Source organism: Mytilus galloprovincialis, chromosome 1 (assembly GCF_965363235.1).
Source record: "Mytilus galloprovincialis chromosome 1, xbMytGall1.hap1.1, whole genome shotgun sequence".
Classification (NCBI taxonomy): Eukaryota; Metazoa; Mollusca; class Bivalvia; order Mytilida; family Mytilidae; genus Mytilus; species Mytilus galloprovincialis.
In genome coordinates this window covers 6068708-6092833 of record NC_134838.1, presented here as the reverse complement: position 1 = coordinate 6092833, position 24126 = coordinate 6068708, and the positions used below count along the sequence as shown (strand labels likewise).

Below are 24126 nucleotides of genomic sequence, written 5' to 3'. Positions count from 1 at the left end.
AAAAAATTTCAAAATGTGGTTTTAAATTATTGCCATTGTAACCCTGTCACATTTATCGCAATACTAAAAACATAACAATAATTTCTGAAATTACAGTAAATAGTGTTACTTTCATATTTGTCCTTCATCTATTGTTTAATAAATCAGCCTGTTAGTTTTCTTGTTGATATAATTTTACATTTCATCATGTCAGGGTCTTTTATAGCTTACTACAACAATGCATATATACAGTGTGGGTTTTGTTCATTGTTGAAGGCAGTTCTAAACCATGAGTTGCTTACAGCAGCTTAATATAACCACTGAATTGCAGGCTCCAGATTTTGGCATGGCAAATACCTAATGTTAAACATGTTTTCCAAATGTCAACCTGAGGAATGACAAGCTAGTAATGAAGGTGTATACAAATATTTTATTTTAAAATTATAAAAACAAAACTTGGCATTTTACTGAATTATCGTACATCATATAACTATATAACCAAAGAGAAGGATATATTTTCAATCAAATGAGCATTTCATATAATGTACTCAAATCTTTTATTCAAATAAAAATACATGTATGTTCATTTAATAAAAAAAAACACCAAAATTGTATTTGACAACAAAATAAAGTCTGTATATTTGGAAGTTATCTGAACAATGTTATATACACTGTATTTGGTTGTTATCTGAAAAATGTATAAATATCAAACAGATATAAGACAAATCAGCTACATTTATTGAAATGTCTGAAGGACGGAATATATGCAAAAATAAAATTAAATGTATGTACTAAAATGTGTTAAAATTTAAAACAACAAAAATGGGACCAGCCCATGTATATAAATATAGATATCACAGTGATTAACTAGTTGATTGGGATGTCATTAAGTCTGGCTGTCCTGATCAACAGTGCCTGAAAATATAAAAGATAAATGATGAATTAAAGGAAATGTGGGGTATATAACAATGAGAGATCAGTATTGTAGATTTATGTATTTTTCTGTACAATTTTTTTTTGTTATTGTTTATTGTTTGTTTATTTCATTGAACAAGAACAAACAGGCGGAATGCTAAAAATGTGCGTTTCAAGTTTTTGTTTATGTCTCTAAAAATAGTAAAACACTTATGCAAAGTTGAGATATAATCATGGGAATTTTATGTACACCAAATTAAAAACTCAAATCCAAAATAATGTTTTGAAAGTCTCAATTAAAAGTAAACCTACCCACAAAGTTGCCTGCATCCTATCAGTGTATAGTTATACAGTCTATCATTGTAAGTATCCACACCAGGCTGACAACCACCGGTCATATTGTACCAAAAAGAGCATGCAAAGGCTGAAGATCGATCATAACACGCTGCAAATAAAACATAAATGTTAAATATCTACACCAGGCTGACACCCACCAGTCATATTGTACCAAAACGAGCAGGCAAAGGCTGAAGATCTATCATAACACGCTACAAATAAAAAGTGTTACAAAACATATAAATATCTCAAACATCTACAGCAGCTAAAAAAAATGTCCAGATTTAGTTATTTTCTTCATTTGCCAGAGGAGAGTATCGCGCAATTGTTTTTTGTTCCCATATAAAAAAGAAGATGTGGTATGATTGCCAATAAGACAACTCTTCACAAGAGACGAAAGAATATGTAGGCAGCCTTCTGACAAGCCAAAAAACCCTAACTGTAAAAAATGAGGGCATGTCTGATTCAACCGTGAATACTTGTACATGTACTGACATTGTTGAACTATTTTCACTCGATACAAGTGTAAACAGTATCAGGAAAATGAATTTTATAGGTACAGGTTATGTCTGTTTACAGCTTAAAGCTTATACGGCTACCTAAAACTTAATCATCTAGACTTTAGTTCAATAGTTCTCAAGTCAAACTCCAGTTTTCAAACATAATGTGCACGTTATATTTGCCACTGGCTGTGGCACACGCTAACATATAATGGGGAAAACTTACCTGTTGGTGAGATAGTTGTGACTGGACTGGATGTGGCTCAAGCCAACATATAATGGGGCAAACTTAACCAGTGGTTAGATAGTTGTGACTGGTCTGACTGGCAGAAACTTACAGATAATGAGACAAACTAACATGATGGTGAGATAGTTGTGACTGGACTGGCTGGAGCACAAGGTAACATATATTGGAACATACTTTCCCGTTGGTGAGATAGTTGTGACTGGACTGGCTATAGCACAAGGAAACATATAATGGAGCAAACTTAACCATTGGTGATATAGTTGTCACTGGACTGGCTGTAGCACAAAGTAACATATAATGGGTCAAACTTAACCATTGGTGATATAGTTATGACTGGACTGGCTGTGGTACAAGGTAACATATAATGGAACAAACTTAACCATCGGTGATATAGTTGTAACTGGACTTGCTGTGGCGCAAGGTAGCATATAATGGGACAAACCTAACCATTGGTGATATAGTTGTGACTGGACTGGCTGTGGTACAAGGTAACATATAATGGAACAAACTTAACCATCGGTGATATAGTTGTAACTGGACTTGCTGTGGCGCAAGGTAACATATAATGGGACAAACCTAACCATTGGTGATATAGTTGTAACTGGACTGGATGTTACACAAGGTAACATATGAGGCAAACTTATCTGTGGGTGAGATATTTGTGACTGAACTAGCTGTAGCACAAGCTAACATATAATGGAGCAAACGTAACCATTGGTGATATAGTTATGACTGGACTGACTGTGGCACAAGGTAACATATAATAGGGCAAACTTAACCATTGGTGATATAGTTGTGACTAGACTGGCTGTGGCACAAGGTAACATATAATGAGGCAAATTTACCAGTTGGTGAGATAGTTGTGACTGGACTGACAGTGGAACAAGTTAACATATAAGGCAAACTTATCTGTGGGTGAGATAGTTGTGACTGGACTTACTGTAGCACAAGTTAACATATTATAAGGCAAACTTACCTGTGGTTGAGATAGGTGTGACTGGACTGGCTGTGACACAAGGTAACATATAATGAGGCAAACTAACCTGTTGGTGAGGTAGTTGTGACTGAACTTGCTGTAGCACAAGCTAACATATAATGAGGCAAACTTACCTGTGTATGAGATAGTTGTGACTGGACTGGCTGTGACACACGCTAATATATTTGGCAAACCTACCTGTAAGTGAGATAGTTGTGACTGGACTGGCTGTGGCACAAGGTTAAATATAATGAGGCAAACTTATCTGTGGATGAGATAGTTGTTACTGGACGGTATGTGGCAGAAGCTAACATATAATGAGGCAAACCTACCTGTGGGTGATATAGTTGTGAGAGGACTGTTTGTAGCAGAAGCTAACATATAATGGGACAAACTTACCCGTAGGTGATATAGTTGTGACTTGACTGGCTGTGGCACAAGGTAGCATATAATGAGGCAAACTTACCTGTGGGTGAAATAGTTGTGACTGGACTGGCTGTAGCACATGACAGTTCAGGACAACACCCAGGAAATGACAGGGTAGTATTTGCTACAGGTACACAATTAGGGCTGTCAGGATTGTAACTATCTGTTACCTCAGTGCAACTGTAACAAAGATTTCGCATGAAACGGAACTTCAATTATTGAACAAAACTAAATGCATTAATATGATAAAACACAATAAAGGTTTTAATGTTTATGCCATTTTATCGATGGTGACTTTTCATTTCCATATTTTGTATACACATACTTAAATAGCACAAATAGCAGTAGGAAGGACTAATTTTATACTTGGGCTTTAAAGGTTCCTGTATGCGATTTTTGTTATGTCAGCCACATGCATCGTTTCGCAATTCCTCATATGTTAGGTGGGTATTTACCAAAAAGGTGTGGTAAAGTTTACGGGTGAATTACTGAGCTCATTGTTAAAATAATAAGGGTGACTGCAGATTTTTGTAAGCAGCTGAAAACAAATCAATTTATATTTTGACATTGGTAGATTTACTTGAGTACATGTATTAATTAGTGCAATTGTTGTCAATTAATCTGGAAATTGAACTGTTACCCCATACTGTTTTTTCTCTGTAATTTAATTAAATCATGGGGGTTGATTTTGTTGTTATATTTACTTATATTCGATACTCTTATTATTCTTCTTATTTTGGTTACCAAAAATGTTTTTTTCTTATGTTAATGCTTCGTGTTATGTTTCATTATGACTTAGGCTTTTCATCTTACATTGTAGACACCATGTTATTTTAATAATTGAATTATATATACTATAACTTATTGATGCTCAAGATTAGATGTAAAAACTTTCTTCCCCACTTCCCCAAAAAAGTTTTGTTACCTATATCCTTACTTTAAAAAAAATATATTTAATAAATTGTTAAGATTCAAACAATATTTTTAAGAGGTATAATTAATAGTCTACGAATCAGTCGTTTGTTGTTACCTATGTAAAATAAGATAGTTCTTAAGTGTTCCATGCCAGCATCTGTTTCTATCGCATCCTCCAGTTGTCGCCCATACATCGCCATGAGCTCGGATCGTACCCAAGTCATCAATACAATCTGGTGAAGAAATATCTTGTTTAAATTCACGAATGAGTGAAGAGGTTAACAGTATGCAGTATCGTTTCTACCAAAAATAATCAGGTCAAAGATCTCATTTCAACAAGGATATAATGAATTCCAAAAGGTAAGGTGTCTTAAATTTATGCAGCTATTTTGTAATAAACATCTTGAAACTTCAGATACAATACAGATATGTGTATATATCTCTATTGATACAATAATAACCTGTAATTTCGTAAAAGAAATTACCCACATTGTACATAAATGTGCATTTTGAACAAAAGATTTTGGGTAGAGGTCAGTGACACAGCAATCCAGCTGAGCACAAACAACCCTTTCAAATAGTATAGTATATGACTTGTATAAATAACAAAGACGTGTTATCAATAATAGATTATAACATATGTTTTTGTCATCGATCCGTCGGTTAGTAAAGAATATAAAAAGAACTACAGATTCATTATACTGTTTAAAAATAAAAGTCAGTGCTCGAGAGTCGGTGATGTAAAGTTTTATTAATGAAGGAAAACTGGTTTCAAATAAATACAAGTGTATTGTGTTGATCCTTGAAAAGCCCCTATCATGTAGTTTAATAAAAAAAAATGTAAAAGCAAAATAAATAATTCATATTAATTGATATATTTTTAATACTTTCTGTAATTTTTATGAATGTCGTGATTTATTTAGATTTAGCATAATATTTTCCATGGAAACAAACCACAAAAGTTGTATCAACAAATTATTCATTTATAACTTACCAGATGTGTATTCTACTTTAGAAACAATCCTCGGATCTGATATGATGGATAATGTTAAAACACTCGTAGGCACAAAAACACATAAAAACAAACTTAAGGCAGAGTGTTTCACGCTTTCCTTTTTCTTCGCCATTTTGGCCAACTATGATTTTTTTATTGTGAAGACTTTGATCACGTGGTTAAACTTATTTGTCAATATTTACTCGTGTACATTTAATCTTTAAATAGTTTAAGATTTTACCTATACATTATATAGTACACACTATATCACACTCTAGTATACGTATGACCAGTTATACCTATCATTGACCAACAGCTGAGAAGGTAAGCTTATTATATCACTATTTAATGCATTACAATGACAATAGACGCGGCAGCTAAAATGTCATAAGCAAGAGATTTATTGATGTGGTCATCTGTTTTTATTATTTCTTTTTTTCATTTTACTTTGTAATTTTTTGTAACACACGTGCTTATAGTTGGGCACAGAATTTGAATGTTTGCAATTAATGCATATTCAAACTTCTATGCTTGAACCACACACATAACCTAATATGCTTGTCTTACCATGATATGTTTGAATTTATCAACTCTAATACAATCCCTGATTTTGTTATCCATTCTTAAAAACAACGTATACGAGTTTATATTTTCAATCAAAACCACGTAAGACAATTATAGTAATTTATGACATGTATGATAAAAGGTTACCAGTGCAACATAAATATTGATGTTGTTATTTAATTAAAACCATATTAAAGACTGTTGTTATACACATATATATGCACATTCACGGTTATGCAATCTTCCGATACTTATGTTTTGGCATTGCACAAGATCGTGTTTTTCTCTCACTTTCAATGATGTCTTTGCCTGTACCAAGTCAGTGATATGCCAGTTGTTTCCCATTCGTTTGGTGTGTTTGAGCATTTGATTAGGGACTTTCCGTTGTAAATTTTCCTCGGAGTTCAGTATTTTTGGGATTTTACTTTTATTATACTAACTTCATTGGGTATTGGATGGTTGCTGATTGATAATTTGGTCTAAAAGAGGGACGAAAGATACCAGAGGGACGAAAGATACCAGAGGGACAGTCAAACTCATAAATCGAAAATAAACTGACAACACCATGGCTAAAAATGAAAAAAGACAAACAGACACACAATAGTACACATGACACAACATATAAAACTAAATAATAAGCAACACGAACCCCACAAAAAACTATGCATCTAAGATGCAGGATTTTTTTATTAGTTGTTATTGGCGTTGCACTTTCTACCAGTAACTGCGAGTACTCTCTGATCTGCATCGGGTTGATGAGATAAGTCCTTGTCAACTGATTTTTATACGACCGCAAAAATTGAAAATTTTTTGGTCGTGTATTGGTATCACGTTGGTGTCGTCGTCGTCCGAAGACATTTGGTTTTCGCACTCTAACTTTAGTAAAAGTAAATAGAAATCTATGAAATTTAAACACAAGGTTTATGACCATAAAAGGAAGGTTGGTATAGTTTGTTCATGTCTGTCATATTTATTTATCGTAATTTGCTTTGTTATAAATTAAGCCGTTAGTTTTCTCAATTGAATTGTTTATATGTTTCAAGTCGGTGCCTGTTAGAGCCGACTTTACGGTATGTTTTTTTTCATTGTTGAAGGCTGGCTACAATTACTTAAAACAACTTCATTTGCACTTTGGTGAATAGCTGTCTCTTTGGTAATCAAAACACATGTCCTTTCCTTTATAACAGTTAAGTATGTGGTATAAATATTTAATATTGAATATTCATTGCAAACTACGAGATAAAAATATATAAAATCATGTACGCTAGCGCTTGTGTTTTTAAAGTAGTAATGCACTTGATTTTTACGCATGCTACAGTATACTCTTGCATTTTCAGTTCCATCACCATGTTGAACTGTTCCAATGAATATCCACGGACCGAAGTTTTGTACAGAGGTAATTTTCAATCTGTCATTATACGCATGTTCTTCTTTGAGATTGACACAAATAAGCAAATAAAGTTCTATTTACTACTGTTGAAAGTATATCTTTTTCCCTAATGTTACAATAACATAGGCCTAAACAATAAATACTACAAAGTCCCTCAACGAATAAAGTCCTCATAGAAAGATCGCAAGACTTACTTATGCATCTTTATTTTTCATATATATTTCTCATGTCTACAGATCTATTGTGTTAAATTTTATGATACACTCTTTTCTATAATTATCACAAAAATCACAATTAAAGACGAAAATTACAGACAGAACAGAAAAGCTGAATTTCGTACAAATGATTCCATTGGTCTGGTGACAAATATACTAAAGAATAAAATGAAAAGAAAAAAAGGAAATAACACAATAATTTATATTTAAATTGGTGTAGTATTGCAGTTGTATTGTACACTTTTCAGGCGCTTATATCATTTATTTTTTTAGTACATTTATCGTTTCTCGTAACGATCCAGCGCCCTCGTATATGTATATATGTTTAAACATAACCAAACACAACTTACTATTGAACTAAAGAGAATAATCCTGAATACTAAATCAAATGTTTTGTTATGCCTGTGGCTGTCATAAACACGTAACAACAATTACAATTGTAAACACAAAGTAGATAAATTATTATTAATATATGTAAATAATGTGTTTTCTTAAAAGTAAAATTAAGAAACTTACCAAGTTTCTAAAATTTGTTTTCTAAAAAGATTTAAATTATCGAATGAGACATTTTATGTAATATGTGACTATCTTCACTGAACATTATTGACTGTCCTGAACATGCATGACATATTTGCCACTGGACGTTAAAGCAACTATAACAATCATCAATGATTGTACATTAGCCAAATAAATTGTAATTTGTAATCTATACGTTGAGACAATTTGTGTAAGTTTTACACACAGGACCAATGGGGAAGACGTGCAGATGCTTGATAACTTGTCTTACCCACCATACATGTATAATATATTTGACATTCGTTTCTCCAATTCGTTTAGGAGATGGACGTCTAAATTCTCTGTACAACTTTTTAAGCATTCTTTGCAAGTTGGCATAGAAAATACTCATCGAAAATACATTTGTAACGCAACTTTAAGAAAAAAAGACATTTTTCCTTGTCTAATATGTATAACTCGTGGAAGACAGTCCTACAGTTTCAAAAAATGTAATATTTGTTTAATTCACAATGTCCGTGCAAATAAAGTCATCATAGATATCAGGGTTAAAATTGTGTACAGCAGATGTGCATTTTATCTACAAAATACTCATCAGTGACGCTGAAATCAACAAAGTTTAAAAGGCCAAATACAGAACGAAGTTTAGCATTAAGCACACAAAATTCCAAAAGGTTTGGCCAAATAAAGCTATGGTAATCTATTCCTGCGATAGAAAATCCTAAGTATTTATAAAAAAAAAAAAAAAAACGTTTTGTAAACAGTTAACTTATAATTATGACCATATCAATGAAAGTTATATATTCGCGCTATTACTATATTATAACTACGATCGTTGGTCATAAATTTTTAACTAAAAAACCTTACTTTTCTTTGAAATATGATCAGTTCAACCTTGATTCAACCTTCACTTTACAATTAAATCAGTAAGTTTTGATTGATGAACATGATCAGTGTAATATCAAATGTTGGATGACACCATTCTACCAACGGTGATGGGGTCAATACAAATACTGAAGTGAAACAAACCTAAAATACAAGTTAATATAAAGATTAGAAGATGGGATATGATTGCAAATAAGACAGCTATTCACAAGACACAATATGACGTAGATGTAAGCAACTATATATTGAGATCATCATACAGCCTTCAGAAACACCAATACCGCCTACTCAGCTCTAAACGTCGTCACATGTAACACCAATACCGCCTACTCAGCTCTAAACGTCGTCACATGTAACACCAATACCGCCTACTCAGCTCTAAACGTCGTCACAACACCAATACCGCCTACTCAGCTCTAAACGTCGTCACAACACCAATACCGCCTACTCAGCTCTAAACGTCGTCACAACACCAATACCGCCTACTCAGCTCTAAACGTCGTCACATGTAACACCAATACCGCCTACTCAGTTCTAAACGTCGTCACAACACCAATACCGCCTACTCAGCTCTAAACGTCGTGATATGTAAAAAAAATCCACAATTATACGATAAATCTACGGTATCATATATGCACTAAACAATGATAATAGTAATAACTAAAATGTGGTAGACAGCGACCGGCGACAGGTTACCTTCTTGGGTCATGTACACACATAATGTGGCGAGGTTATACATGATTGCGACCGTAAGGCTAAGTTTATGTGTGTATTTCAGATCTGAAAGAAAACCAGTACCCAGACGTGATAGTGGCTTTGACAATATGTTGTTTATTATGTGTGGCGATGCTAATATTATACATAGAGGCAGTATACTTTGTGTTCAGATTTCACAGCAACAAACGACAGAAAATAAGGTTCATGTTCTTACTAGCTCTGTGTCCTGTAAGTTTACATAAGATATACATAAGGATTGTGTTCGTACTAGCTTTATGTCTTGTTAGTTTACATGAGATATAGACAAGGATCATGGTTTTACTACCTCCACGTCCAGGAAGTTTACATGTTCTCACAGACTTAATTTTATGTTAGCATACATCAGATATTCAATAGTTACCCAAATACTAACTGCGAAAACCTAGCTCTTAAGGTCCTTTTGATGATTTTGATATTTGCGGATCTATGGCAATTGTTTTTAAAGGACAATAGAGCTACGTTTTCGCAGCTACCCAAATACATGCATAGATTAGTGAAACATATGTTTCTGCTATTTTAAATAAAAACCTGATTATACAATGTCTTTTTGTTCACCTTTAGATCGACAGTCGAATATAAAGATATGTATCGTGTTCAATCAAAAGTAAAAGAAAACAGAAGTCTTAAAAAAAAACAGGAGTCGTAAAAAAAAAAAAAAACCAGGAGTCGTAAAAAATACTTATAACGTTGTAAATATTTTTGACAAGCCTTTAACAAATATAGAATTATTGAATCGGTCTTGGAAATTCACACCGTCTCTGAAACAACAGTGACACCAGTTTTTAAGTGCTTTCAGTAACTGTAATTATCATTTATAAGATATCCTGATACATTATTTTGAATGTAATCCGTTTAAATCCGATGTTATTATAAGTTATCCACCCTTAGGGAGCGTAGCGTAACATAAGATTGGATTTTAATCTGATTGTTTTGATATAGATACATATTGTTGAAGGCCGTACAGTGACCTATAGTTGATCATAGTTGTTAATGTCGGTGTCATTTGGTCTCTTGTGGAAAATTATCCCATTGACAAACATACCACACCTTCTTTAATATAAGAATAAGAAGATGTGGCATGATTGCCAATGAGACAACTCTTCACAAGAGACCAAATGTCACAAAAATCAACACCATTGTAAAATAAAAAAAGAAAGTGTCCATAAGATACAGTGGCCCCTGGTTTTAAACATGCAAAAGTCAATAAACTAATTCGAACCTACTGCATTTTTTTTTCTTCGAAACTTAATGACATGTGTATCTTATTCTGTATTTGGTGTTAACATGCACTGTGTATAAGTTTCTAAAATTTGGTTATGGCACAGTCAGTAAAGATAAACTGGTTCGGAAACGGTAAACTTAGTACTGTTACCATTAAAAAAAGGCATAACTTGAGAATAATGAAAGTGACGCCACCAACATTCGAACTTAAATCTGTGTGTAATTGCAGTAAGCGTTGTCTCTAAGTTTCGTCACATTGAGTTTTGGCAAAGTAAAGTTAGATTGCAGAAACAACAATTTAGCAATTTTACCATTTATATAGAGGTATGTATCAAGAACAGTGAAAGTGATACCACACAAATTCGAGCTTGTCCTGTGTTTGGTGATATCAAGCATTATAGGGTGGATAAGTTTTATATCATTTGGTTGAGGCAAAGTAAAGAAAAGGAACGGAATCTAATTTCGTGACGTACATAAGGCAAGGTAAACTTAAAAGTTGTCTTCTCCTGACGACGGGAGCATAAACAATACGGTAGCGATATGGACATGTTCTTTGTTTCTTAAAAACGCTAATGGTATCTAGAATAAGGACTCTTAAGTGTTTTATAGTGCAAGAACTAACTGAAGGGGTTTATTTATGGACATATATATCATCTTATAAATCATTAAGTAGCGTTCTGTCTTATAAGTAAAATAAAGCAAATTAAAAAAGACATACTTTACATTATAAAGCAACCACAGTCTGTATTTATAGATATATGTAATTGTATAAAGCATTGGAATAATGTTATTTTAATTAGCGTGTTATTTGACATGATGTTATGTTTGTATAAAATTAAAGTATTTCAGGTAGACCGTATACTAAGTGCAAAAATATTTTAGCAATAAGGTATTAAATACAGTTTGATTACTCGTGTTCAAAGCAGATTCGTTACCTTGTGAATTTATGAATGACTATGGCTAACGGCGTTATTTTTTTGTCTCCCAACGCAACACGATGCGTGGGACACAAAAATAATGGTCGTCCGTCACTCCACCTATTTGTTCTGCTATTATATACATGAAAAAATGGTGATTTTTTTCGTTTACGTTATCTAACTTAGTTTGCCTCAACCAAATATTATAAAACTGATACACAATGCTTCTTACAACAAAACACAGATCAAGTTTGAAATTTGTTGGCGTCACTTTTATCTTTTTAGAGTTATGCTCTTTTACAAACTTTAAAGGAAAATGCTGATTTTTTTTATTACGTTCTTTTACTTAAGGTTGCCTCAACCAAATGTTGTATCGTTCTTAAGTTATATCCCTTTATACATTATATGAAAGCAAGGACACCATCTGTATCCCATGGACACAATCACCATTTATTTTTTACAGAGGCAATGTGCTTTGGAAATATAAATCTTTGAAAATTGCATTGTTAGTACTCTCAAATTTACAATTCTTCTTTATTACACTTATATCAGGCGTTTATCAGAAATGTCTAAAAAATCAATGCAGATCCACTTTTAAACAGAGTTATTCCCCTTGGAAATATAAATCTTAAAGAAAATGACATTGTTAGCTTTCTTATTTTTCACATTAGTTATGTCTCTTTAAAATTCAAATTGTATTGAACATTGCATTGTAAGCTATATTTTTCAGGAGCTCTGGCCCTTGGAACAAATTATGTATTGTTAGCGATCTCATGCCCACATTTTTGTAAGATATTTATCATAAAGTTTAAAAATAAAAACTTGATAAAAAAAAGATTTTGTTATTGCCCTTTTACAGATATAAATATAAGCAACTCATGAGTCTTTTGCATAAAATTGAGAATGGAACAAGGAATGTAAACACTGGAAATGTGTGCAATGAATTTAGCAGGTTACGCTGAATAAAAGTTATTTTATGTAATGTACAGCTTTTTTTTTCTTTTTCAGATCATTGCATGGACTTCTTTGTTAGCGATTCTAGTACCAACTGCAACATTGCTTAGCGAATTTACTGCCTCAATGTATGTTGAATTGTCTTTCTAAGTTCAATACACGTACTTATATATAACACCAATATGACCAACTTGAAACAAAAATGAACACCCTGTGGTATGTTAAATATATACAGTGAGAAAACTTACATGAAATAGACCAGCTTCAACAAAAAAAACTATACTGTCTGTAATCATGGTTACTGTTAGTTTATGTACGGACATATTCCAAGTTTTCCTGGTCCCGAGTCACTGAACTTACTATGACAACGCACAAAAAACTAAACACATTCTAGAGGTCAACATATTTGGTTTTACAATATATAAGTGTCTACTCAATACCCCAGGCTCTTAATATTCCTGTCAGGAAAATAATATTTTAAATCTGATGTTCAGTAGTTGTCGTTTGTTGATGAGGTTCATACTTATAGCGTGTCTTTCTATGTTGTGTGATGTTATATACTATTATTTCAGAAAAGGGAGAAGGTTTGGTACAATTAAAACTTTTAATCCCGCTGCAAATGTTATCACCTGTCTTAAGTCAGGATTCGAATGTTCAGTGGTTGTCGTCTCTTTATGTGGTTCATAAGTGTTTCTCGTTATTATATAGATTAGACAGTTGGTTTTCCCGTTTGAATGGTTTTACACTATTTATTTTTTGGGACCCTTTATAGTTTGTTGTTCGGTGTGAGCCAATGCTCCGTTTTGAAGGGTGTACCTTGACCTATAATGGTTTACTTTTATAAATTGTTACTTGGATGGAGATTTGTCTCATTGGCGCTCATACCACATCATCCTATATGTATGTATTCGTGTTTTAGTACGCCCTAAATTGGGGACATGTTTTGTTTAGGTGTAAAATTTCATTGAAATCTGGTAATATGTAAGTGGTAGGTTTATTTATTTTACAGTCCTTTTACAATAATACAGAATTTAAAAAAAAAACTTCCTGTTCTATTTGTTTATTTTATGTTTGAATGATTGCTAAATAATAAAATTGAGAAAGGAAATGGGGAATGTGTCAAAGCGACAACAATCCGACCATAGAGCAGACAACAGCCGACTTTTAGCCAAAACAATTCACAATCTAAGTCTTCATATGTAACTACCATGCTATTCAGTAAAATTGCATAAGCCATAAGACAAAGGTTTTCTTGGTTCACCCCGTCAGGAACACCCAAATCCAGTTATTAGTACTAACTTGTTCAGGACTATAGACTGTAATTCATTTTGCTTTTGAAGTCACTGCTTTCATTTTGACTTATATACATCGCATATTTTTTTAAAACTTATATATACATTGCAAAAAATGTTCTTTATGAGTTAAAATGCTTTTCTGTAATAATCCCACCAGTTCTTCATTTTATGTTATTTTGGTTTTAGATACGTCGGTGTTTGTATAGTAGTGTTTCTGAACATGTTATTGGAGTATCTCGGAGGGACGACACAACTGTTAACCGACATGTCTGATCAGACGTTAACATTCGGTACACCTCCATGTTGTTGCTGCTGTATGTGCTGTAAATGCTGTAGATTTCCTTTTAACAAGTAAGTAATGATAGACCTCGAGCTTTTAACAAGTAAGTAATGATAGACCTCGAGCTTTTAACAAGTAAGTAATGATAGACCTCGAGCTTTTCAATAAGAATAATGAGTCAACAGCTTTAATTCTCTCAGAAACATTGACAAATAATCAGAACTTGCAACGAATGATCCTTTTTCTCGTAGTTCTTCGGTTTATCGTTCTGAACATGCATAAACTATTTGCTACTGGATGTTAAGCAACCAACAATAAATCAAAACAACTGTTTCCTTAAGTTTCTCACTTCTTTTTCATCATTCGACTTTTGTTGGCGATCATTCTCCAGTGATGCTTCCTACCTAATCAGACAATTACACAAGCACTTGTTTCTATCCATGGGAAGACCCATTATCAATGTATATTTACGAGCGTTAATAGTGGGTCTTGACATGGATAGAAACAAGTTCCTGTGGAAAATTACCTAAAATTACGATATCTTAGATCTTTTTGATGGTAGTTTTATTATTTCAGTAAACATATGCATAAATCCAAGTATAAAATTATTATTTCCTTCTTATATATATTATTATTGTTGAAATATATAATGTTGTATCCATATTAATCATTGCAGAAAGACCTTACGAGTAGCATCAGTATTTACCATACAAATTGCCATAGTTCGACCCATTGTATTGTTTGTAGCGGCAGTGCTCTGGACTGATGGCAAGTACGCATCAGGAGACGAGGTAATACTTCATCTTTCTTTTATATCATGTTTTGTAAAAACAAAATTTAAATGAACCACCAAACTTTTTTTATTTAACATAATACTGTTTTACATATATGGAAATAGTCTTTTATGAAAAAAGTATGGAGTTGTAGCCATGGAACTGCTTTTGTGGATAAACCTTATCAGGAACGCTCAGATGAAAAAGATTGGAGATTAATAAATATGCCCGAAAAGAAACCCAAAAAGAAAACACATATTGTAGTCAGCTTTGCCTGAAGGAGTTTCACTATCAAGAAAACCCAAAGATCAACTATATGATCCACTACAGGTTAACTTACAACCTTCAACAATTAGCACAACCCATATTGTATATTAAGCTATAAGAGGCCCCTTGATGACAAAATGTGAAACGATTCAAAAGCCAAGACCTTGGGTCTTATTTATGCCACAACAATTAACGAAAAAAATATTATATGGAGTCAACAGTTACTTTATCAACGACAAGCACTGGATTACAGACCCTTGGCTTTGGACAGGTACACAATTAATTGGGCGTGTTTAAACAGTTTTGTGAGCGTTCTTGACACCTCCCGCTAAACTGAGACAGAGGTTTAGCAACACGATAATCAGAACAAAAAAGTAAAAATCGTAGGCAGGGCCGTAACTAGGGTTCGAATTCAGGGGAGGCAGGGGTTTGGGGGCCGCCGATTGAGCCCCCTTTGTGCCCCCGCCGATTTTTTTTCTCTCAATCATTGGCTAAAAATAACCCGTTTCCCTTCGATTTCCTTACTTTAAGAAACATCAGTATTGCTTGAACCTGGAAGCAACTTTTATGCAAAAACAAGCTGAGATTGCTGTTCGGGGTGAGCCAAGGCTAGCTCCGTCTTGAAGGCTGTACTTTGACCTATAATTGTTAACATTAAATACATTGTGACCGTGGATTTTTTTCTCAAATGATATGCTAAAATTACCCATTTTCCTTCGATTTCCTTACTTTAAGAAAGATCAGTTTTGCTGGATCCTTGGAGCAATTTTCATGCAAACAATTATTATCTGTATTTTCTGTATTTAAAGATATTTTTTTTTAGAAACTTGTAAGTTCAAAAAACATGTTAAGCAAGATTATAAAACGCAAGATATTTTTTTTTATCGAGGATCTTGAATTTCAATATTGTTGAAAGCTGAACAGACATGTATATAACTACAACCAGGGACTTTCTATACTAGTCTAGTATATACTTAGTATAGAAAGTCCCTGTTACAACGAATGGAAGTGTTTACCTACTAAGGCATTGCCCATAATGTTCTCTTACGATCGGGAAACTTAAAAAAAAACGATCCAACAGCTGATTCAGCCGGTAACGAATTTCCGATATCTTAAAAGATTCACAATACAAAAGGAACGTCCTCTGCTTAAATAATCGAGCCCCCAAATAGATGTGAATAGTTAAGTTTTTATTCAAAATTATCGAAAGCAAAGTTTCATATGTGTTCTCATACGAATACTGACCCCTCAATACTGAATAACAGACGGACGGCCACACAAAAAAAACCCCAAAAAAAACCCAAATACTGAAACGGTTTACTTTCGATCAAAAATCCGAAAAATGACAGACATATCACGTATCATGATAACACTGTTAAAACTGTTAACTTGTGTTGTTTATAATATAAATTCAAGTTCTTCGTGTACATATTGTCAATATTTTATTTTTTTACTTCAAAAAAAAATTTTGGTGTAGAAAATTCAGGGGAGGCAGTTGCCTCCCCTGCCTCATAGGTAGTTACGGCCCTGGTAGGGAAATGTATGACTAATAAAAGTTATACTTAGTTCAAAGATAAATAAACAAAAAGACACCAAATATCTATTTTAAAATATTTGCAGTTACTGAAGCTAGTCAAAAGCCCAATTTTAACTAATTGATATATTATGTTAACCTCAGTTTTTGTTGAAACTACATATTTTTACTCGATTTTGTTTTCCAAAACTTTTTAATACTATGAGCAATGTCAAAGTTACAACAGCGCGTGATTCCCCAAACTTTCAATTGACATTGTCATCAACCCAACATTGAATGTATTTTCTTGACCAGTCATGACAAACAACAAATATGTGCAGTATACCATAATCTTAATACTGAACTTTAGTATAGATAAGAAAATAATAACTATTGCAATATGGTCACATAATTAAGCTATATATTCCTCAAACATTTTAATTCTTTTTACAGGGAGAACAGTCAAGCATTACTTTTCCCATCCAGGTTTTTAGTGGAGTGTCAACGATTTTGGGAGTCTGGGGACTTCAAATAGTCTACCGGGCCACACGAGACCGATTAACTATGTTTAGAGTTAATTTAAAATTTGCGTCATTCCAGCTAACGTTCGCGATAGTCAACCTTCAAAATTTTATATTAGCAATTTTAGGGAAAAACGGGATACCTGCTTGCGAAGGAAGTAGAGGGCCTTTAATGCGTGGTTCAAGTGAGTGCATTGATATATCAGTTGTCTCTGTCACAACCGATGTTCAATCAAATATTATAATTTTACTTGATTTTTTCATTATTCAATCATTTCATGGTAGACATAAGCATTCGTATAAAATATCTCAGTATATTATAAGACTAAAAAACTGTTTTACCATCAAATACTGATAACTAAAAAAAAAAACCGCAAGTTATTTGAAACTTTTACTTAATTATTTCATAGATGCAAAGACTTTATCTGGAAGTTCGTTTGTACCTGTTGATATCTTATTACAAACGGAATTGCACATACAAATTTTATTGCAATATTGTTTTTAGAGCTCCAAAACAAAGAATCGATCCTTGTTATCTCATTAGTACTTTAAATTAACGTATCTTAAAGGTGTATCAATTTAAAGTTGTAGTAACAACCATCAATAGTCTCGAAATCTGATTTTTTTTTAATAGCTAGAAATATATCTAATGTAAAAATAAAAAAATGTTTATGATTGCAAGATAGACAAGTCTGCAACAGGGAACAAAGGACATAGAACTTCAAGGTTAGCAACTATATGTCACCGTAAGGCTTTCAACAATGAGCTACCCAAACCGCATAGCAAGCTTTTGAGGTCTAGAAATCACAAATTAAAAAATGCAACAAGAAAAATAACGATTAATGTACAAAACAATACACGAAAAAAAACCAAAACAAATGACAACCACTGAATACCTTGAGACAAGCACTTACAGAAATTAACAGGACTAAATAAATTGACGGACACGCCAACTTTCACCCAAACCTAGCACAGTCGTGAAACAGCAAAATACAAGAAAAAACTATAAAAATCAGTTGACCAGCGCTCTTTAACTCATCAAATATATTTTTTAATCTTGGTCTGTTTCTGAAACTAATTCTAATATAACTTTTGATTGTATAACCCTGCATACCAACATTCACAATGTGAAATTATAATTGTTTTGAATAGACATTGAACTACAAAAATTTTTTTGTGACGTTTGCATTTTCTGACGCCCAACACGCGAAACTAGGAATGCTTTTTTTCAATTTGATAGATGCTTTTTGTGTTTTTGTATATGTTTGTTTGTCTAGAGATTGATGCGACTGTCATAAAAGTGAGAGGTTAAGCGCTATAAAACCAGGTTCAATCTACCATTTTCTACATTTCAAAATGCCTGTACCAAGTCAGGAATGTGACAGTTGTTGTCCATTCGTTTGAAGTGTTTTATCCTTTGATTTTGCCATTTGATTAGGGACTTTCCCTTTTGAATTTTCCTCGGAGTTCAGTATTTTTGTGATTTTACTTTTTATGCAGAGATCAAATACAACTAACTTAAACCATAAGATGCAAAGTAAGACCTGAGAGTACGCAGGCCACACTTTAAATATATTGGTTTACCCTAGCCAAAGGAGACAGTGGGTAGGTAGGTAGGCATGATCTTTTCTTTTTTTCGGCAAAGAAAAATTGAAGGGTCAGAATTTTTTTTCGTCTTACTGCTTATCTGATTAAAGAGGCCCCTCATGGGGGGGTCCTAGTAATCACATAATCACCATTTTTTTGCCAATATAATCACATAATCATTAAATATTTGCTTATCTTTAGTAATCAAATAATCATAAACTAAAAATACAGTCCTAGGTAATCAAATAATCATGAAATATTTGGCTTAATAATCAAATAATCATTAAAAAAACGGCCAAGTAATCACATAATCAAAAACCCCATGAGGACCCTCATTAAAAAAAAAAAATTACAAATGAGGATAATAAAAGAGTTTGAGAAGGTAGATATTCTAGTAGGTAGCGTTGGGACAAACAAACTTATTCTTTTTTATGGCCTTACATACTAGTACGAGTTTAAACAATTTCTGTTTTTTTTTTCAGGACTGAATCACTATTTATTAGTAATAGAAATGTTCCTACTCTGTATTTTATCCCGATTCGCCTATCGTCGACAGGAGGCAAAGAACATACAGGAGTATAGTATGGATGGTGTGACATCGAGTATTAAAGATTCCAGCGACAAAGAAGTAAATGGCATTGATAACTTTGTTGATGTAGCAACTGTAAGCTAGAACCCTGTTCCCAGCTAGTTCATAGATGGTTTAAGGGTAACTGATACAGGACAAGATATGATACATTTTGGCATTTACGAGATGACAAAAATTAAAGTCATAAGCGTTTCAACGAGAAATAACCATGCAATGCTCACTCTTATAAAGATTTGTATTTTATTCCGTTGCAAGTAAATCATCATATTTGTCCTGTTTCAACAGCTATTGAACTGGTTGTTATTGTTCACAATGTATAAACACTGTCACTGAATGTACACCTCTGTTGTCATTTTAGTATTGTATGCATGCTAGTTTCTCCAATGTATTATTAATATTATTTCTTATATTTTTATCAGGGTAATATCTGTAATCATGTTAGGGGTATACATTGCTCTCTCTATTTCTCAGGGTTAAGAATTGACGATAAAGTATCGACAACTTATTTACCTCACACTCTTGGATTCTCAGGGTTACCATTAACAATATTTTGTCGACAACTTATTACCTCACAAAGATTTCCGGGTTTAACATTGACGATTTTGTCGACAACTTATTTACCTCACACAAATTTCTGGGTTAAACCTTGACAACATTTTGTCGAAAACTTATTTAGGTCAGTAACACAAATTTCTGGGTTGGACATTGATGATGTATTATCGAAAGGTTAATTAACTTGCATAGATTTCTCGGTTAAACATTGACGATGTTTTGTCGACAACGTATTACATTTCAAAGATTTATAGGTTTAGCATTGACGATATATTGTCGGCAACTTTTTTTTTTTTTTTTTTTTTTTACCTCAAATAGATTTCTGAGTTAAACGTTGACGAGATTTTGTTGACTGCTTATTGACCTTTCACAGTTTTCTTGTTGAATTTTTTTTTACGATATATTGTCGACAACTTATTGACCTCACACAGATTTATGGGTAAAATATTGACGATATATTGTCAACAACCTATTAACCCACACAGATGTCTGATAAATGTATATCACACAGAAAGAAATTGCAATAAATAATCAGTTGTCCATAGTTTGTCGTTATGCTTTTTACTTGAAATACAGATATTTGTCAATGACAGTTAGTTGTGTGTATTTCTCAGTAAATTGTTTTAAAGCCAGTTGTTTTAATCCATTTGTATAAAATAACCTGTTATAGATCTACTTTTCCATATGATCCTTTATCTCCCTCGTGTATCATGGATCTGCCCTTACACATGATCTTTCATCTCCCTTGCGTAGCCCTGATCGCCTGTCACACGTGATCTTTGGTCTCCCCTTACTTATGTAGAATTTTATCTCCCCGATGATTCCTTGATCTGCCCATATCACGTGATGCTTCATCTCCCTGACGTGGCCTTGATTTGACTTACCACGTTATTCTTTGTCTCCCTAGTGTGTTTTTGATCTGCCCTTACACGTCATCCTTATCTCCCTTGCGTGCCCTTGATCTGCCCTCACACTTGATCATTGATCTTCTTGACGTGTGTTGATCGACCCTTGCACGTGAGCCTTTATATCCTAGGCGTGTCCTTGACCTGCCTTTACACGTGATATTTTACATCCCTGTGGTGTTTTTGACCTTTACCTCGCACAAATTTCTGGGTTAAACTTTGACAATATTTTGTCGAAAACTTATTTAGGTCAGTAACACAGATTTCTGGGTTGGACATTGATGATGTGTTGTCGAAAGGTTAATTAACTTACACAGATTTCTCGGTTAAACATTGACGATGTTTTGTCGACAACGTATTACATTTCAAAGATTTATAGGTTTAGCATTGACGATATATTGTCGGCAACTTTTTTTTTTTTTTTTTTTTTTTACCTCAAATAGATTTCTGAGTTTAACGTTGACGAGATATTGTTGACTGCCTATTGACCTTTCACAGTTTTCTTGTTGATTTTTTTTTTACGATATATTGTCGACAACTTATTGACCTCACACAGATTTATGGTTAAAATACTGACGATATATTGTCAACAACCTATTAACCCACACAGATTTCTGATAAATGTTATGTGTATTTCTCAGTAAAATGTTTTAAAGCCAGTTGTTTTAATCCATTTGTATAAAAAAAACTGTTATAGATCTGCTTTTCCATATGATCCCTATACCTCTCTATGTGCCATATGTAGTTAGCTATTTCAATTGTATATAAATCTGTATATTATTTGTTGTCGGATACAAATAAGCCAAGTACTCAATATGTGTCTCTATATTGTTCAACACAGTTTATACAAGACATGCATGTTTATTGTACACGTGCCATTTACATTTAATTTACTTCACAATTAACTTCAACAGGTCGAGTACACTACCTTATACCGGTATGCATAATTTAGCATACTAATGTTCCCGCAAACCATAACTGTTTTTAAACATAATACTCATTTCTTTCTTGAGCAATTGGCCAATCCAGAGAACGAGTTGCAATGCATGATAGACTTTACTACGTGTTTACATTTTATTTGAGTTTTTTAACTGGCTTACAACGAATTTTTCGGAGATTGCTGGAAAAGATTTCAAGATATTTGTTTTTGATATGTGATTACATTTACAAACCATAAAACAATCTTAATTCTAATATCAGATTTTTAAACAACGAAATGTATCTGTCCGTTGAAAAGAATAATTGGAATTCTCCAACAAATGCTACTAATTTTAATGATGAATAAACTAAATTAAACAAGATATAAAGAGATCCAATGCAAAAAGACATGTTTCAACCAATTTATACGTATGTAAAAACATAAACGGTACCAATTGTTCTGCATTTCGATAATTTATGTCTCTTCAGTGATGCCCGAGGCCAAAATATTTGAAAAAAAAAATTTCAAAGCTTATTGTAAGGTGATAGTGAAATCGTGGTTGCACATTGTGGTCAATTGTATCGATCGGTCAATTTATCAGGAACGTTTTTACATTTTGTATTTTGGAAATTACTTTGCAAATCTCGACTATATTTATATTTGATACCTTTTGTCTATTTGTTTTAATTATACACTATTTTTAAGCTATAAATGCACTGTATAAATGTATATATATATATACTTCTCGCTGTATATAATCATTCTTTTTTAAACTTTGGTTAAGGTGTAAATACTAATGTTGATCGTAATTATTTTTAATGCATTGTCAATAGTTGCTACTATAGGCTACTGCAAAATTATATTTTTGTTAAAGCATTATAAACGGAAGTGCCAAGTATCAAAGACTATCTACAGTACCTTTACAATAAGGACGAATGCATCAGATGTTTTACAGCAGGACGGCTATAACAAATAAATATACCAAAGAAGATATTTAAACGAATATGTTATAACTATATCGTTCATATTCACATGTTATAATATTATTATTTACTGAAGAAATTATGATATATCCGGTGAAACTTATATTGAATTGAATTGAATTATAATATTATTATCTTTATAAATTAGTTTAAAAAATGTATGTGTTACAATACTCATGTCTCTAGTAATTTGAAATAGTTTTAACTTATGAATAACAGTATGAATTGGAAAAAAATGTATTTGTACCAACATTGGTTAATGCTGGTTGATATGAAATACATATGGTGGTGATAATAATGCAATTACATCGATAGAACTTATCACATCAACGCAACTGTTTCCACTTTTTAGGTTATTTGTTGATGCTACTCCAGTTTTATCATTCCGTCTTCATGGTCACGTTTTGTTTTCCAGACAGTTTAATGTCAAATTATTTTAGATTGATACATATAGATTATTTTTCTGGTTATCAGCGGTGCTATTTAAGTATATCTGTCGGGTATTTCAAATTATATTACGTCTCAAAAAGTTACAAACATAAATATCTTTTCATCAACTTGGAGATTACTGTAAACACATAAAAGCATTTCTTTATACCTTCAGGATGATGGCTCTAGACTATACAGATACCAACAGTGATATTAATGGGATGATATTATTTTTAAAAACACTTATATGCTCACACTCAAGCATGTTAACATACCTCTAATTTACCTTGTCAATTTACCTGTAATAACATTATAAATACATATTATATTCAGTCGTTTTTTGTTTGTTTTTTTTATATGCAAGAGAGAAAATAACACTGGTAAACGAAAAATGGGAAATCATCTACTTATTTTGTTGTTCTCAGGGATTAACAAAATTAAGTTTTAACAAGAAAAATCTCATGCTTTAAGGTATAATGATTGTCCCTCTGAAATTTGCGGTTTCAAAGCTGCAATTTATCGTGAAATTGATATGAATAGGTAATGACAATTCTGCTATATAAGCGTTAATGCTAGTTGTTGTCCATGGTTAAATGACTGTTTACCTGTAAATGATGACCTTCAAAACCATTGTGATGAGATACTTAACCAGTGGTGTGGATTCTCCAAAATTCAAAATATCTACTGCTAAATCTCGGATCACAATCTCTGCAATTTTGCAGCAACATGACAATCTTTGATTTTTCTACGCTTTATTTATTCTGTTCTTTCCATTAGCAACCCAAACTTTTCTGATTGGATTCCATTGAT

At 32.8% G+C, this 24126-nt stretch overlaps 2 protein-coding genes across 8 annotated transcripts; one reads left to right on the top strand and one right to left on the bottom strand.

Annotated features, from left to right (window-relative positions):
• Window positions 1-389: 389 nt before the first annotated feature.
• LOC143063914 (uncharacterized) lies at window positions 390-5469 on the bottom strand. Of its 2 annotated transcripts, XM_076236362.1 has the most exons (5): window positions 5289-5469; window positions 4410-4527; window positions 3420-3559; window positions 1207-1339; window positions 390-894 (listed from the first exon to the last, which is right to left on the bottom strand). In XM_076236362.1, the coding sequence occupies exons 1-5, from the start codon at window positions 5419-5421 to the stop codon at window positions 885-887; spliced, it is 534 nt and encodes a 177-aa protein (XP_076092477.1). In that variant the 5' UTR covers window positions 5422-5469; the 3' UTR covers window positions 390-884. The 2 variants fall into 2 exon arrangements, with proteins under 2 accessions (XP_076092477.1, XP_076092486.1); XM_076236371.1 differs by lacking the exons at window positions 390-894; window positions 1207-1339 and adding an exon at window positions 1347-1442 and having other exon boundaries at window positions 5289-5465.
• Window positions 4503-23651, top strand: LOC143063881 (organic solute transporter subunit alpha-like). Of its 6 annotated transcripts, none has more exons than XM_076236311.1 (9): window positions 4503-4654; window positions 7190-7248; window positions 9634-9800; window positions 12758-12831; window positions 14185-14349; window positions 14955-15069; window positions 17285-17537; window positions 19422-19567; window positions 22779-23651. In XM_076236311.1, the coding sequence occupies exons 1-9, from the start codon at window positions 4641-4643 to the stop codon at window positions 22878-22880; spliced, it is 1095 nt and encodes a 364-aa protein (XP_076092426.1). In that variant the 5' UTR covers window positions 4503-4640; the 3' UTR covers window positions 22881-23651. The 6 variants fall into 6 exon arrangements, with proteins under 6 accessions (XP_076092426.1, XP_076092467.1, XP_076092443.1 ...); XM_076236328.1 differs by having other exon boundaries at window positions 4504-4654; window positions 19422-19603; window positions 23492-23651; XM_076236337.1 differs by having other exon boundaries at window positions 4505-4654; window positions 23492-23651.
• Window positions 23652-24126: the final 475 nt, after the last annotated feature.

What these genes read in the sequence shown, in the direction of transcription:
- LOC143063881 (XM_076236311.1), top strand. An exon ending in TCTTACTAGCTCTGTGTCCT is followed by an intron (nt 9,801 to 12,757) that starts GTAAGTTTACAT and finishes TTTCTTTTTCAG; the next exon opens with ATCATTGCATGGACTTCTTT. An exon ending in AGCGAATTTACTGCCTCAAT is followed by an intron (nt 12,832 to 14,184) that starts GTATGTTGAATT and finishes TTTTGGTTTTAG; the next exon opens with ATACGTCGGTGTTTGTATAG.
- LOC143063914 (XM_076236362.1), bottom strand. Translation starts at nt 5,421, where the DNA reads ATGGCGAAGAAAAAGGAAAGCGTGAAACACTCTGCCTTAAGTTTGTTT. An exon ending in TAAAGTAGAATACACATCTG is followed by an intron (nt 4,528 to 5,288) that starts GTAAGTTATAAA and finishes TTTCTTCACCAG; the next exon opens with ATTGTATTGATGACTTGGGT. An exon ending in CACAACTATTTCACCCACAG is followed by an intron (nt 1,340 to 3,419) that starts GTAAGTTTGCCT and finishes TTTTATTTGCAG; the next exon opens with CGTGTTATGATCGATCTTCA.